The 15,562-nt window shown below is 42.4% G+C and overlaps 1 protein-coding gene across 10 annotated transcripts in view; it reads right to left on the bottom strand.

The window, feature by feature from the left end:
- Nucleotides 1-1,255: 1,255 nt before the first annotated feature.
- Nucleotides 1,256-15,562, bottom strand: part of SYT1 (synaptotagmin 1) — a 675,493-nt gene continuing 661,186 nt past the window's right edge. For all 10 annotated transcript variants that reach the window (XM_051846474.2, XM_051846480.2, XM_051846475.2 and 7 more), the window contains 2 exons: nucleotides 11,424-11,557; nucleotides 1,256-4,349 (listed from right to left, as the gene is read on the bottom strand). In XM_051846474.2, coding sequence (XP_051702434.1) covers nucleotides 4,143-4,349; nucleotides 11,424-11,557 — 341 coding nt within the window. In that variant the 3' untranslated portion in view covers nucleotides 1,256-4,142. The remainder of the gene's footprint in view (nucleotides 4,350-11,423; nucleotides 11,558-15,562) is intronic.

The following is a 15,562-nucleotide window of genomic DNA, read 5'->3' as shown; positions in this document are numbered from 1 at the left end:
TTTCAGAGAGATCCTGGGTCAGCCACTGAGAGTGTGGGGTGCTCCCAGGGAGGAGGTGTGAACTTGGGTGAGGCAGCTTTCTTCATTAGAGAGCAGACACAGTGGTTAGATGTCAGCAAGGCACCGTGTCTAGCAGCTGCAGGTGACACGCCGGTGGGAACTGTGGTTGGTGTAGCGAAGGCTCTCAGAGGCACAAGGTCTTTAATTTTATCAATTAAAAATATTTATTTACTTGAAATGCAGAGACAGACAGTCACTGGTTCACTCCACAAATGCCTGAGGTAGCCAGTCTTGGGCCAAGCTGAAGCTAGGAACCAGGAGCTCAATCCAGATCTCCTTCTTCTTTAAGATTTATTCACAGAGGGAGAAGGTTACAGAGAAAGAGAGAGAGAGAGAGAGAATGAGAATGAGAATGAGAATCTTCCACCTGCTAGTTCACTCCCCAAATGACTGCAACAGCCAGGACTGAACCAGGCCAAAGCCAGGAAGCCAGAATCTTCTTCTGGGTCTCCCACATGGATGCAGGAGTTCAAGCACTTGGACCATCCTCAGCTGCTTTCTCAGGTGCATTAGGGAGTTAGAAGGCAGAGTGGAACCAGGATGTAGACCTAGGCACCATAATACAGGATGTGGGTGTCCCAAGCAGCCGTTTAACTGCTGCCCCAAATGCCTGCACCTACTTTTAAGTACGCTCTTATTTTTAAAATGCATTAGGATAGTATATTTACATATCATTTGAGCCTCTGGTCTCCAGCATCCAGTGAAAACCCAGCAGAAAGTAGGTGTCTGATATATGTTGAATTTAATGGAGGAAAGATGCTTAGTTGTTCCTCCCAGCAATTACAGTAGGCATGGCATTTCAGGTACTATGCTATCCTCTAAACATGGAGGTGACCAATCTCATCTTCAGTCCCATTTTGGAAAGCTCTGACTCAGGCAGGCTCTGGAGGGAAATTTCTGAAGTACACATTTTGGGCGATGCAAAGCCTCCAATTCTGCCAGAGGAGTTGATCACAAGCAGGAACAGAGAAACACACTGAGCACGTCTGTGCCCAGGGACTCTGGACAGTGATGGCCACATGGTCCCAGGCACTGTTTTCCCTGCAGCCACTCTGTGTCCACAGAAGTGACTCAGAGGCTGGCATCGGGAACAAGTTTTGTTTAACCCACACTACTTCCAACAGTTCCCCCCAGAATCAACAGCTCACTGATGAACCACCAGAACCAGGAAGAAAGGAGTTGAAAGGCAGCATCATCAACAGGAAATAAAACATTTTTATTGAATATCCGTGTAATATGTTAAGTCATTTTTAACAACAATCAGAAAACTACTGTGGAATTCACTACACAAAGAGAAACAAAATTTAAACCACTTCATCAAAAAATGAACGTAAAGTACAGCTAAAGGGGTCGGCTCGCGGGCCTCGAGCCATATGGCAGAAGAAAACACCCTGACATTGCTACAAGATACAGGGAAAACCCACACGTAGAAACACTCAAGCAGGCAATAAATATACACAAAGGCAACTAGGATCTTTCTAGAGCATCAGAATCTAACACTTTACACAGCTTTGTCAGGAAGGGACAAGTGGCTTGTCCGAGAAAGGGTCTTGGTCATCAAGCAGGTTTGGTCGCTGACTTCTGAGGGTGGCATAGTACCAGCGGTTCTATGGTGACAATCCCATGTCTGGCAGTGTTGCAAGAGAATGCATTAGTAGTACTTTAATGCAAGAAATAATGTATATTAGGCAGCCTGAACCTGCTTGTTTTAAAGTGTTGTTTCACTGCGAACAACTTAAAGCTGAATAGAGTGAAATTAAATGCCAGTTTCTGGTATTTAAGGAATTTTCAAAAGTCAATCAATTCCCTTTCTTTGGTAGGGTTTGGTCCTTTGTACTGGAAAGAGTCTCATTTGAATTTCCTGTTCACCTCTATGCTTTGTCTCAAATTATGACTTGTGACTTATTTCTACTGTCTATGTTTCTTTTAAGAAGTAGGGACCATTGACAGAAGAAGGAGATATTTTTCTTTGATCTTTTGTGTCTGTCCCAGCACTAAACCATTCACTGTGACTGGGCTGAAAGGTGGAAGGGTCTGCCTCTTTGATGAGAAAGAATCATGACAAGAATTCTAGTTTTGTTGGGAAACAGCCAAGCCCATGTTCAAAGCCTACCATCAGCCCTTTTTGAATTCTCTTGAATTTTTCAAAAGTAAACATGGCGTGATATCCTAAGGGCCGAACACGAGGCCAAGGCTTGGGTTTCCTCCATTTTGTTTTGGTCTATGTGAATATAAACTTTGACGTTGGAACATCACTACTCTCTGTGGCCTGAAGGTTCACGCGGGTCACAGAAGTGAGTGAGATGAAAGGCCAGATGCACTACACGTACATCGGCTGCCCTTCCACAGGGTGGTTTGTCTGCCGTAGCGGGGGGGTGGGGGAAGAATATGGCATATTGCACAGTGCTTGACAAAGTGCTGTGTGTTCCACCCCGCTCTATGTCTCTTTCTTGTCCTCTGCATAGCTTTTCCGTTGCAGATTGGTCCTTTGTAATGAGAACTGTTTGTGCTACACACACCTTGGGCAGTGCAGTAGAGGGAATGGCAGTATTGTTACATTATCACTAAGGAGTAAGTTGAGTGCTATCCACTGAGGAAACTACGTGTCTAAGCACACAGGGCAGTCACAGTGTTACACAGAGCAGTCCTTAAGACGCTTATGGAATGACTAGTAGCTTCTTAATAGTGCCATGTACTACAGAATAACATGGAAAACATTTAAAAACGCCTCCTAAATCAAGCATCTAGTATACATAAGAGGTTGCTTCAGGGTTCTAGAACTTGTTCTTGGTTTTGTTTCACCTTGTTAAAGGACAAATTAAAACTTATTGAAGTAAAAAGAGTATATAAAAAGATCACTAGCTGTCTGTTTTGGCTTAATTGAAGTGCATTCAGAACTATGGCTAAATTTATTTTTCATCTTTAGACGGGATTACAATACTGTCTGTTTACCACAAAGTAGTTTTGTGTAATAAGCACAGATTGCTGTGTTAAAAATATTCTGCATTCCTTCTAGTCTGGATTTGTATAATAAAATATTTTGTTACAAAGTCTAATGTGCAAATCTTTTGGAATTATTATAGGAGTGAAATCTGGAACAGAACCCGCAGGATGTACATTTTGTATAAAGGTGATAACGGAGAGCTGCTTTTTTCTTTTTAATAGTCAGGCAACATTTCAGAAATGCTGACTTTTCTTTTTAGCTTCTTCTCCCGCTCACCCATCCCTCATTTCCCCATCAAAAATGCACCCCCCCCACCTCCCACCCCAACACCCGTCCACACTGAACACTACATAGTGTCACTGGAGATGCAGTGACGTGAGCTCACTGACTCCTGTCCAGTTGCCTCCTCAGATGTCAGCGTGAAGCCGTGATCGTAGCTTTACTCACAGGTATGGACAGATGCTACTCTGGTTCGTGGCTATGCTTCCTTGAGGTCTGCCAAAATGCTGCTCAGATCATGCTGTTTTGCCTGTGAAGGGATTTTACAAAACTGGAGTCACCCACCAAATAGGTGGCATAAGCGGATCTTGGTACTCAAATGACTCAATAGAAAGCTCAGGTTTAAGTTGTCCTTTAAGATGTCCGTTTAACTGTACTAGTGCCTTACAAGTTGATATTTTTGCTGGAATGCAGACGATACTATATTTACCATATAATATATTATCAGCTCTCCTATATCTCAGTCCATTTACATAGTTTAAAATAGAACATCTTATTAAAAACATCTAGATATACACAGATTAGGAAACGCTTACAACATACAAATACACAAACTAGAAATGAATCTTGAGCATACTGGTATATACAACAGTGTGATACAATAAATAATTTCCGTCATGCTCTATCTACACATCATATTGCTTAAAAGAAGATTAGATTTGGAGGGCAGTGGTATGATGAAGGGCTTAGGGGCTCTCTACACTTAAATTTGTGCAAATTAAAACAGGAGTTGAAGTACCACTGAATCGTGTTGGGAATGCATGGCTGGGAAAATGAAAGGACCCCTATTACTGAGGTATTTACAGATACTGGCTAAAGAGCACTATGTGGGCAAATGCAGAAAGGTTGCTTCTTTCCTTTACTTCTTGACGGCCAGCATGGCATCAACCTCCTCCTCCACCTGAAGGGTGTGCCACTGGGCGATGGGTCGCCTGGGGTTGGCCAGCATGTCTGACCAGTGTCGCAGCTCCGCACCAGTGCTGTTGTAGCCCACAAACACTTTGCCGATGGCATCGTTCTTGCCAATCTTGTCATAGTCCAAAACAGTTACCACCACTTGCACTTTCTGAAAGAGGATGAACAATAAATGTTAATCACCTAGACAGACAGATAAATCCCTGTTATAACACTTCCTTAAGATCTAAAGAAGGGACGGCGCTGTGGCACAGCAAGTTCTTGCCCTGGCCTGCAGCGCCAGCATCCTACATGGGCACCGGTTCGAGTCCCAGCTGCTCCACTTCTGATTCAGCTCCCTGCTGAAGCACCTGGGAAGGCCGTGGAAGATGGCCCAAGTCCTGGGACCCCTGCACCCACATGAGTATCTTGTAGAAGTTCCTGGCTTCTGGCTTCGGATCAGCTCAGCTCTGGCTGTTTAGGCCATTTGGGGAGTGAACCAGCAGATGGAAGACCTCTCTCTCTTTCTTGCTCTCTCTCTCTCTATGTAACTCTGTCTTTCAAATACATAAAATAAATATTTAAAAAACCCTAAAGAATTGGAAATAAGAAGAATGAATTTCCAGTCACCAGGAAGAGGATGAAAATGAGTTGAACATGAAAACCTGTGTTCAGGGGCCAGCACTGTGGCATAGTGAGTTAAGCTGCCACCTATGACAATGCCAGCACCTCCTGTGAATCCCGGATGCTCCATTTCCAATCTGTCTCCTTTCTGATGAAATGGGAAAGCAGTAGCAGATGACCCCAAGTGTTTTGGTCCCTTACACCCATGCGGGAGACCCAGATAAAATTCTAGGATCTTGGCTTTGGCCTGGCCACGAGGGCCATTGTGGCCTTTTGTGAAGTGAATTCTTTCTCCTCCTCTCTCTGTGTAACTCTGTCTTTCAAATAAAATAAATCTTTAAGAAAAAGAAAACTTGGCTCTGGTCTTAGTTTTTCCATTACTATATCATCATTGTCACTATCTTCACCATCAGAACCCTTAAATGCTAATTTGTGTTACATATTTTGCATTCGTCTGAGTCTCATATAGGAACTAACTCAGTCCTCACAGTAGATCCCATTAATATTGCTATTATACAAAAATGGATGCTTGAAGCTCAGAGAAGTTACATAACCTGTCAGAGACGGCATAAGAAATGAGTGGTTTGGTTGCCAGAGCCTCTGCTACAAAGCACTAGGCCATGCTTCCTGTGGAAACGTGTTCATCTCTAAATCCGCTCATCTCAGTTGTTATCATCAGTGACGGTTTTCCCATTGGTACTCAGGCCGTTCTCTCTTTGGTTGCATTTCTCAAAGCAACCTTGTGCTATACTCCCATTTCAGGAGGGGAAACAGCCAGTATTTTTCATAAAACTAATATAGAATATCGGCCATTGGAGGGTGAACCAACGGCAAAGGAAGACCTTTCTCTCTCTGTCTCTCTCTCACTGTCCACTCTGCCTGTCAAAAAAAAAAAAAAAAAACAAACAAACAAACAAACAAAAAAAAACTAATATAGAATTTGAGCTAAGCTTACAAGGGTAAAATGTGATAATACAGTGAAAGTCTTTAGTAACTAAATCATGATATCTTTGTCTCTCAATTAGCATTTATTAACTATTGTGTATCTGACATTGACATTAAATGGAAATAACCTTGTAGACTACATGGGATTTACTTCAATGATTTCCTTAGATTCTGAGGGCTTATTTAACAACTTACTGTTTTCTTTTTTTTTTTTTTTTTTTTTTGATAGGCAGAGTGGACAGTGAGAGAGAGAGACAGAGAGAGAAAGGTCTTCCTTTGCCGTTGGTTCACCCTCCAATGGCCGCCGCTGCAGCCGGCGCACCGCGCTGATCCGATGGCAGGAGCCAGGATCCAGGTGCTTTTCCTGGTCTCCCATGGGGTGCAGGGCCCAAGCACTTGGGCCATCCTCCACTGCACTCCCTGGCCATAGCAGAGAGCTGGCCTGGAAGAGGGGCAACCGGGACAGAATCTGGCGCCCCGACCGGGACTAGAACCCGGTGTGCCGGCGCCGCAAGGTGGAGGATTAGCCTATTGAGCCACGGCGCCGGCTACTGTTTTCTTTTTTAAAGATGTATCTATCTAGTTGGAAGGCAGAGTGACAGAGAGGGAGAGGCAGAAAGAGAGATCTTTTTTTTTTAATTATTATTATTTTATTTGACAAGTAGAGTTATAGACAGTGAGAAGAAGAGACAGAGAGAAAGGTCTTCCTTCTGTTGGTTCACCCCCTAAATGGCCGCTATGGCCAGCGCTGTACCGATCCGAAGCCAGGAGCCAGGTGCTTCCTCCTGGTCTCCCATGCGGGTGCAGGGCCCAAGGACTTGGGCCATCCTCCACTGCCCTCCCAGGCCACAGCAGAGAGCTGGACTGGATGAGGAGCAACTGGGACTAGAACCAGGCGCCCATATGGGATGCTGGGATGCTGGCATGCGAGAGAGATCTTTTATCTGCTGGTTCACTCCCCAAATGACCGCAATGGCCAGGGCTGGGCAAGGCTGAAGCCAGGAGCCTGAAACTCCATCCAGTTCTCCCACATGGGTGTGGGGGCCCCAAAACTGGGGTCATCCTCCACTGCTTTCCCAAGCACATTAGCGGGTAGTTCCATCAGAAGTAGAACAGCTCAGGCACAAACTGGTGCCCACATGGGATGCAGGTATCAAAGGCTGCCCCAGCAACTTATTCTGAAACTGACTGAACTCACGAAAGCAAACCCATACTATCATAGTATGAAAGATACGTTTTTTAAAAGCACATTTCAGTGCTACTACCTAAGTAATGAATTTGCTTCCTCGGAACATGTGAGGACACTGATCTAGAAACTGAAATAAAGGAAGCGTTTCAAGTAAAGTACAATGCATAATGTTTTGTGACCAGAGTTAAATGTAGCAGAAAATGCAGTCCGGAGAGCCAGGGCCAGATGTGTATCCAGCTGAGTTCCAGCCCTGTAGACTCTGTACTCAGGGGACAGAGTTACTGTGCCAGTTTACTGAGAGACGTCGCTGATGCATAGCTTCGGAACAGAGCAGTGACTTCTCAAAGTGGGATCTGGGATGTAAAATGCGACACACTGGCAGTAAAGGGGACAGACTTCCTTGGTGTGGCCTTGGGGGTGATTCCATTGTTAAAAGAACTACCCATCCCCTGGATGGTATTTGGAACCAAGAACTTGTCCTAAGCAAATTCATCAGGATGAAATCATATGGCAAGAGAATGGGCTGGGGGACACTGGGCACAAAGATAGTGGAGTTTTCTTAGGGTTTGGAGTGAATTTTGATTATTCCACTTAAGAATAAATTGATTAGTAGCACTCAAGACAAAGTATCCTGATAGAGGCCTTGGATTCATTTATTCAGTTGCATTTATAGTTTATTTTTACACTTTTTTTGGGGGAAAGAGGGTGGAGGCAGAGAGGTAAAGTTTTCCTGTGCTGTTGGAAATCCTATTTTGCTGCTTCTATAATCTATTTCATAGGGATGAGAAAGATAGAAGGGCAGACAATCATTTAAGATCAGCGTATGGGAGACTTAAATGCCTCTTTTCACATGTGAAACACTCAATTATTTTCTCTAGGGAAATGGAAAGCCTAGGAAAGCAGCATTATAAAAAAAACTTAAAAAAAAAAAAAAAACAAATTGACTGGAGGAACAGAGGACAGAGGAGGGATTCAGCCCAAGAAGTGCTCATTATTTCCATGCCTAACACATTCTATATCCAGCTCGGGTTTTCCTCTTTCTTAACAAAGTGTTATCTCTTCTAAAATGCTGCACCAGAAACTCAATGTATGTCTTGTTTTTAATGTGCCTCACTTTCAATATATCTGCATTTTCTGCAATTTGTGGTTGAAAAGGACATTTATTTTGTTTAAAGCTATAGAATTATAGCTCAAAGCAGAAGGTTTACAATAGGGGTTTTCTTTTATATCTTAACACCATGGTTTGGGTTGTTTTGTGGAATTAAAAAAAAAAATGCCAGGATGTGCTATTTTCCATAGGAATAGGATCTTAGAACCCAAAAGAGTACAGGACTGAGCAGATATTGCAAAATCAATTGTTGGAGAAAATTGATGTCTTGGGGGTTTGCCAGCAAGTCCAAAGCAGCAGACTCTGTGGCTCAATGACTGGGGCCAGGGAGTCAGCATTCTCAGCCATGCCATTTACCTAGGTATCAACTGTGCAAGTGATTAAGTGTACACAACTTAGCACTATGTGCAAATACATACGGGGAAGGTTATAAAAAACCATGACCCATTGTGAGGATCTTGGGGATAACTAGTTGTTTTTGGTCATTTTAAACTGCCCTATATGATACAGCAGATACTAGTGAGCAACATACAGCAGTCCAAATTATTTTTTTTAAGATTTATATACTTATATGAAAGGCAGAGGAGAGAGAGAGAGAGAGAGAGAGAGAGAGAGAGATCTTCCCTCTGTCAGTTTACTCCCCAAATGACTGTAATGGCCAGGGCTGGGCCAGGCCAAAGCCAAGAGCTTCAAAGTCATCCAGATCTCCCACATGGGTGGCAGGGGCCCAAGCACTTGGGCTATCTTCTGTTGCTTTCCTAGGAGCATTTAGCAGGGAGTTGGATTGGAAGTGGAGCAGCCGGGAATGCAACTGGTACCCATATGGGATGCTGGCATCATAGGTGGAGGCTTAACCCAGTGTGCTGAAAGTGGCAGTTTAAATTAAAACATTGGGGGGCCAGCACTGTGGCTGGTAAGGCTAAGCCTCTGCCTGTGGCGTTGGCATTTCATGTAGGTGCTGATTTGAGTCCTGGCTGCTCTACTTCCAATCCAGCTCTCTAATGGCCTGAGAAAGCAGTGGAAGATGGCCTAAGTGCCTGGGCTCCTGCACCCATGAGGGAGACCTGGAAGAAGCTCTTGGGTTTGGATAGGCTCAACTATGGCTGTTGTAGGCATTTGGGGAGTGAACCACAGGATGGAAGACCTTTCTCTCTGTCTCTCCCTCTCTCTGTAACTGTCTCTCTCTCAAATAAATAAATAAAATCTTTAAAAAGTGTTATTTAAGTTATACAAGTTTCATGTATTTTGTATATACAGATTTAGGAACATAGTGGCACTTTCTCCCCACTCTCCCTCCCATCCATGCTCCAACCCTTTCTCTCCCTCCGTCTTGAATTCCCAGTCACAATTTTTACAATTATCTATTTTCAGTATATTTAATGGTTGTATAGTTAACCTTACTCTAAATAAAAGAGTTCAACAAATAGTATAAAGGGAAAGAAACAAAACAAAACAAAACACAGTTCCTCAACGGAAGAGACAAGGGCTATAAACAATCATCAATTCTCAAAATGTCTGTTTCATTCCAGTATATTACATTAAATATCAGGTACTCTATTAGTTATAAAATCTTAAAAAAATTTATTTGAAATGTAGACTAACAAAGAGGGAAGGACAGAGAGAGAGAGGGAGAGGTATTCCATCTGCTAGTTCACTCCCCAAATGGCCGCAATGGCCAGAGCTGGTCCAGGCTGAAGCCAGGAGCTTGGGACTTCCTGTCTCTCATATGAGTGACAGGGGCTCACTGACTTGGGCCTCCTGCTGCCTCCTGGTTTCCTTAGCAGGGAGCTGGCTGAGAAGTGGAGCAGCCAGGGCTCGAAACTGTGCTCTAATGTGGAATGCTGGCGTTGTAAGTGGCAGAGTAATCCCCTGTGCCACAACACTGGTTCCCCACGCAGTTTAAATTGAATTGCAAACTAACTGAGGTTAAATAACGCTCCTGGGTCACACTAGAGACTGAGGTGCTCATCTGCCACCTGTGGCTACCATATTGGACAGCAAGGATGATAAAGCATTTCTTTCATCACAGAGAGTTCTATTGGCCAATGCTGATTTATATGTAGACTTAACCTTATTTTGAGATTTTCCAATAAATTATTAATTGGAAAAAGAGATGACATTAGAGTTATTAATAACAGCACTGTTGGGAACCCCTTATTAAACTTCTATGTGCTGGGCACCATTCCAATTTCTTTTATATGCAGAATCTCAAGTTGATACGGGTTCTATTATTAGTCATACTTTATATGTCAAGAACTAAGCCTCATTTCCTTATATATAAAATTATTATAGCAATGATACCTCTCACACAGGATGATTGTAGGGATTAAATGAAATTATGCATATAAAGTGCTTAAAATAGATAATATATTTAGCTATTAGCTTTCTTCGTGGAATAAAGGTATGATTCATTGATAAGATATGAAATTCTTAGACTAGGTGAAAAATAAATGAAGAGTTTTGGGTCATCTGGGCAGAGGAACATTCCATGTTGTAGTTTTTATGGTTATTCCTTATTTCTCCAAGTTTAGGAAAACTTTTATATCACTAAAAATGATGCATTCACCTCTATTATTAAGTAACATACAAAAAATTGAGTTTCTTTATGCTATTTTATTCTCTCATACCCATTACAATTTAGCAAGAAATAGCTCATAATTAGTGGATATAATCTATGAATTCTGATAATCTATGGAAATGAGTGAGAAGATTAATTTTTAATCCCTAAGTAAGATCACATGCTGTCATTATGCCCACATGCAGCATTGTGTTCTGAACATGTTAACCACAGAACTTTTTCAATAGAATACTTCTTACCATAATTATTGTCTAGCATATTAAGGCATCATCTTTATAAAAATATTCATCCATTCCAACACAGACACACATAGCTGGGTTTAAACAATTAAAAATAAAACTTAGCTGGATTTTTCTATAGTTAATCAACTGTGAATACTCAAGACGCTGCATTTTTAACATCAACCAAAAATATTTCCCTTCTCTATTTTTTGCTCCAAAGATGTGATAAGGAGAATCAGTTATTACAGCCTGTGAGTAAATAGTGAAAGCTCGTTTTCTCTTGGCCTTTGAACCTTTGTCAAGGCTCTTTTTTGAATGAGCAGAGCTGTTCTGTTGATTTCCTTTTCCCCACTTTATTTCTGCTCAACAGAATGCCAGATGTTTTTGGCTGATGAATCAGCACATCCTTTGCTGTATATTTTATATCCTTCTTGATGTAACTCAAGCATCAAATAGGCATGGGAAGAGAATGGCAGTTCTAATGAAGGCATGTGCACTGGTAATTGGCAAGGTCTGTGTATAATGTATGTGGTCTGAAGGAATGAAATTGAATAGGAAGACAAAATTATGTTTGACATTACCTGGATTTGCTCAAAAGGTACTTCAAAGCTGAACGACTCATTGTAGTAGGGGTTAAGTGTGTTCTTTTTAATTGTTGTCTTTTTCTTCTTCAGTCTCTTGCCATTCTGCATCAGATGAATCTTCACATAAGGATCTAAAACACAGAAACAAAAATTTTAGATCGGGGACACATCTTGTAGATCATTATTTAGCTTATAAAAAAACCAAGTGTTTCCAACAGGCAAATAATTGCAAAGCACATATTTAGTATCTAAAAAATTTTAAGTATATTATATTCAATACATTTATGGAGAGACAGAACTCCTGTCTCCTGGTTTACTTCCCAGATGCCCACAATGGCTAGGACTGGAACCAGGAACAGGAAACTCAATGTAGGTATTCCATGTGGCTGATAGAAGCCCAATTATTTGAGCCATCCTCACTAGCTCCCAGTGTTGGCATTGACAGGAAGCTGGAGCTAAGAATCAAACCCAGGCACTTCAGTGTGGGACACGGACATCTCAAACGACTAGGCTCAGTGCCCACTCTCTACTGAAAGATTTTACGTGACTTAAGGGCAAGTTTAGAATTTAAAGTTGATTTAGGAAATGGGAACAGTGGTGTTCTGCTAAGCCAGCTCTTTGGAAAAAAAAAGTCTTGACGAGTAGCATTTGCAGATGTCTGTGGTAGAGTATTCTATTCCACGGCCGATTTCAAGCCACAAACAGTTTAACAACTGATTTGCAAAATCCCTGAATGTTTAACAGTTGGCTCTTGTGAGCTGGCAGAGGGCTTGGCTGTTGCACACGACTGCATGGGCACAAAACTCATGACAGAGAAAGGACAAAGGAGCCAGTTGATGCTTTCATTTATTTATTTACTCAGCCAGTATTGGTCGAGTGCTTATGATAGGCACTGTGAGGCCCCAGGAATGGAGCTGGGAACATACAGACCACTCCTGTCTTTATGAGGGAACTCCAGATTTGTGGCGGCAATGGACAATCAACTTACAAAGAAACAAAATCTACCCAAAGGTGCTTCAGGAAGTTTGTGCAAGGGAAGGCATAGGGTGTAACAGTTAAGATGTCGCTTGAGACACCCACATCCTATACTGGAGTACCTCGCTCTGAGTGCCAGCTCCACGCCTAATTCTTACTGCCTGTTGATGTGCACCCTGGGAGGCAGCTGGTGATGGTTCAGGTAGCTGGGTTCCTACCGCCCATATGGGAGATCTGAATTGATCCCTGACTTCTGTGCTTCTGCTCTGCCCAGCTTTGGCTGTTTCAGACATCTGAGGATGAACTAGCACTTGGGAATGCTCACTCACTCATTCTCTCTCTCTCTGCCTTTCAAATAAATAAATTTTGAACGATTGTAGTTTATTCAAAAATTGTATTAAAAGCTATGTTTAACTTGGTGCAGTTATGTTTCATAATACGCATTTTCTGTGAATTTTGTTTTTTAAATATTTATTTATTTATTTGAAAGGCAGAATTACAGAGAGGCAGAGACAGAGAGAGAGAGGTCTTCCACCCGCTGGTTCATTCCCCAAATGGCCACAATGGCTGGAGCTGTGCCGATTTGAAGCCAGGAGTCAGGAGCCAGGAGCCAGGAGCCAGGAGCTTTTTCCAGGTCTCCCACATGAATGCAAGGGCCCAAGGTCTTGGGCCATCTTCTACTGCTTTCCCGTGTCATAGCAGAGAGCTGGATCAGAAGTGGAGCAGCCTAGACTTGAGCCAGTGTCCATATAGGATGCCAGCACCGCAGGTGGTGGCTTTAGCCACCATGTCGCAGCACTGGCCCCTCTGTGAACTTTTTGATAATCCCTCATTTACAGGAATTAAATTTATTTTGCATCAGGATACTCTATTCCATTTTTGTCAGACTTTTTGAGATTCCTTCATAAAATCACAAGTTGACAAGATTGCTCTGGGGGAAAAAGCACAGTGATGGTGTGCTAGGTAGCATCAGGGAAGGTGAGTGGGAGGGGAGGAAATGGTTGGTTGGACGACACAGATGAGGCCCCTTTGTGTAGGCCCCATTTAAGGAGGGTGAAAGGTGAGAGGAGCCCAGTGTGTGTATGTTTGTGCGTGATGTGCCTGCACACTCCTGTGTGGGAAGAAAGCTTCAAGGGTTCAAGGAGAACAGAAGAGGCCAGATACACAGAGGTATTGGGAAAAGGGCAGAAAGACTCTGAGTCAAGTTCCCTAAAGCCTTGGGAGACAAAAAAGCTCAGGTCGTCAGGAAGTCCCTGGAGGGACGAGGCTGTCTGAGTGCAGCACCTGTCACTGATGAAGACTGACAGACCTCCAGATCACTAGCAACCCATTCCTAGGAGTGACAGGAGTGAGTTTTTCTTGAGCATTTCTTTCTGTTTCAAATGTAACTCATTCATGTTAATTATAGAAAAATATCAGAAAACCATGATCAGCATAAAGAAAAAAAAGCCTTTTTAATCATCCAAAATAAGCACTGTGAAACCCTCCAAATTTTCTCTCCTCTCTTTCAGCACTGGAGGAGTTGGGAATAATATTCTGGGTAATCTAGTCTAATGCTCACATATTTTTAGAAGAGAAAATTGCAGATAAAAAAGTTGTTTTAATCTCCCTCTCCCTATCCCCCAGCAAAATGTAACTCCTGAAGGTCAGAAATTGCTTCTACCTTATTCACTCTCTGAATATGTTGGACAAGTGCCTGGTACACAGTCAGGCTCTGTAGAATGAGTAAGGAACTTCGGGAAGGCCTCGTTGTCTGTGGCTCCTGACTTTCAATCCTGCCCTCTTCTCCTCGCCCCCAAGCTCACAGTCCTTGGATACGTGTAGTTTGGAGATTTTTTTAAAATGTTACATTCAGCTAAGGATAACATCTTTTTGGTCCAGGAATCTGACGTCTTAGATTGCTTCTCCATTTTTCCTTCAAATTCATTGCTCCTTGATTGGCTTGATTTCCTAAGTGTTTCATCTGATTTTTTCGTCACATTGAAATCTTTTCCTGAATTCTTGTGCCTCTGCTGATGGCCCGAATCCCTTAGCTCATCAGTATCTCTTTATGGTATCTAGACCTTGCTCTTGTCTCCCCCCACCCCTCCCCCACACTGCCTGAGTCCTCTACATGGAAATATGCCCACCTCACTATGAGTCACATCCATGCTCCAAGGGCACACATATTTTTCAAAGCCAAGCTCATCTCTCCCACAAAGTAGGCCTCTGTATAATTGAATTTGTTCTGTTTTAGGAGCTGTTCCACAAAGCAAATCATTGTCATTTTAGTGTTTCTTGGTGGCTTAGATTCTGATGGCTGCATAATAAGACATAATTTTATGGGAATGACAGAATAGGCTCTAATGAGTCTATCGCCAATGATTTTCCGGAGTACAGCTGCTGGATACCATGCACGGTGTACCAACACCCACATGATTTTTGGAAACGTGGAAATATGCAAGTTACATAATTGGGCTACTATCGCCAGGTACTCTACGTCTCTCTGGTTGCGTGGACTGATTGCTTTCCTAAAAGCAAGCATTCATGGAAATCTTTACTATCACTGACAGCCTTCTGTTAACACCACTTAGATGATCCCTGTTGTTACTGAAACAGGCATAAGACTTCGGACGTTTCACTATTGTTATTTATTTAATGTACCTTAAAAAATAGCAGGGTCCTTAAAAAAAACCCTTTAGTAGACTGGAAGGTCATATTTCCTGATGCCCATCTAATTTGCAGTAATATATGACAGTAACTTTTATTTTCTGGAAAATGATAAACTGGGATGGAAAATGCTCCTCAATTCTAACAAAACACCTCAGGTACAATGTGTGCAGATTAACTGTCTCAGTTTGGATAATTTTCAGGTCTCTCATTGGGTTTTGAAACTAAAGTGGCCCTGCTGTCCTTTATCCACCATTACCAGGCTTTCTTTCCATTAGAATTCAGGTTAGCTCAACTGTGTCTCCTTCCTGCATAACAGTTGTTCTAACAGGGAAGTTTTTCAGGACTCTAATGAAATAATTCCCAAACTTTTCTATATTGACAAGCCTTCTTAATATATCCAATGTGTTTTCTGTTGCTAACATTCACAGTTACAATGACTGGAAGATTAGCTCCCTAATGATGTCCATGTCCTAATCCTGGGAACTTGTGAATATGTTATGTGGCAAAAG

The sequence above is a fragment of the Oryctolagus cuniculus genome, chromosome 11 (assembly GCF_964237555.1).
Source record: "Oryctolagus cuniculus chromosome 11, mOryCun1.1, whole genome shotgun sequence".
In the NCBI taxonomy this organism is placed as follows: Eukaryota; Metazoa; Chordata; class Mammalia; order Lagomorpha; family Leporidae; genus Oryctolagus; species Oryctolagus cuniculus.
The sequence above is the reverse complement of the archived record's forward strand: the minus strand, read 5'-3'. Positions and strand labels throughout refer to the sequence as shown.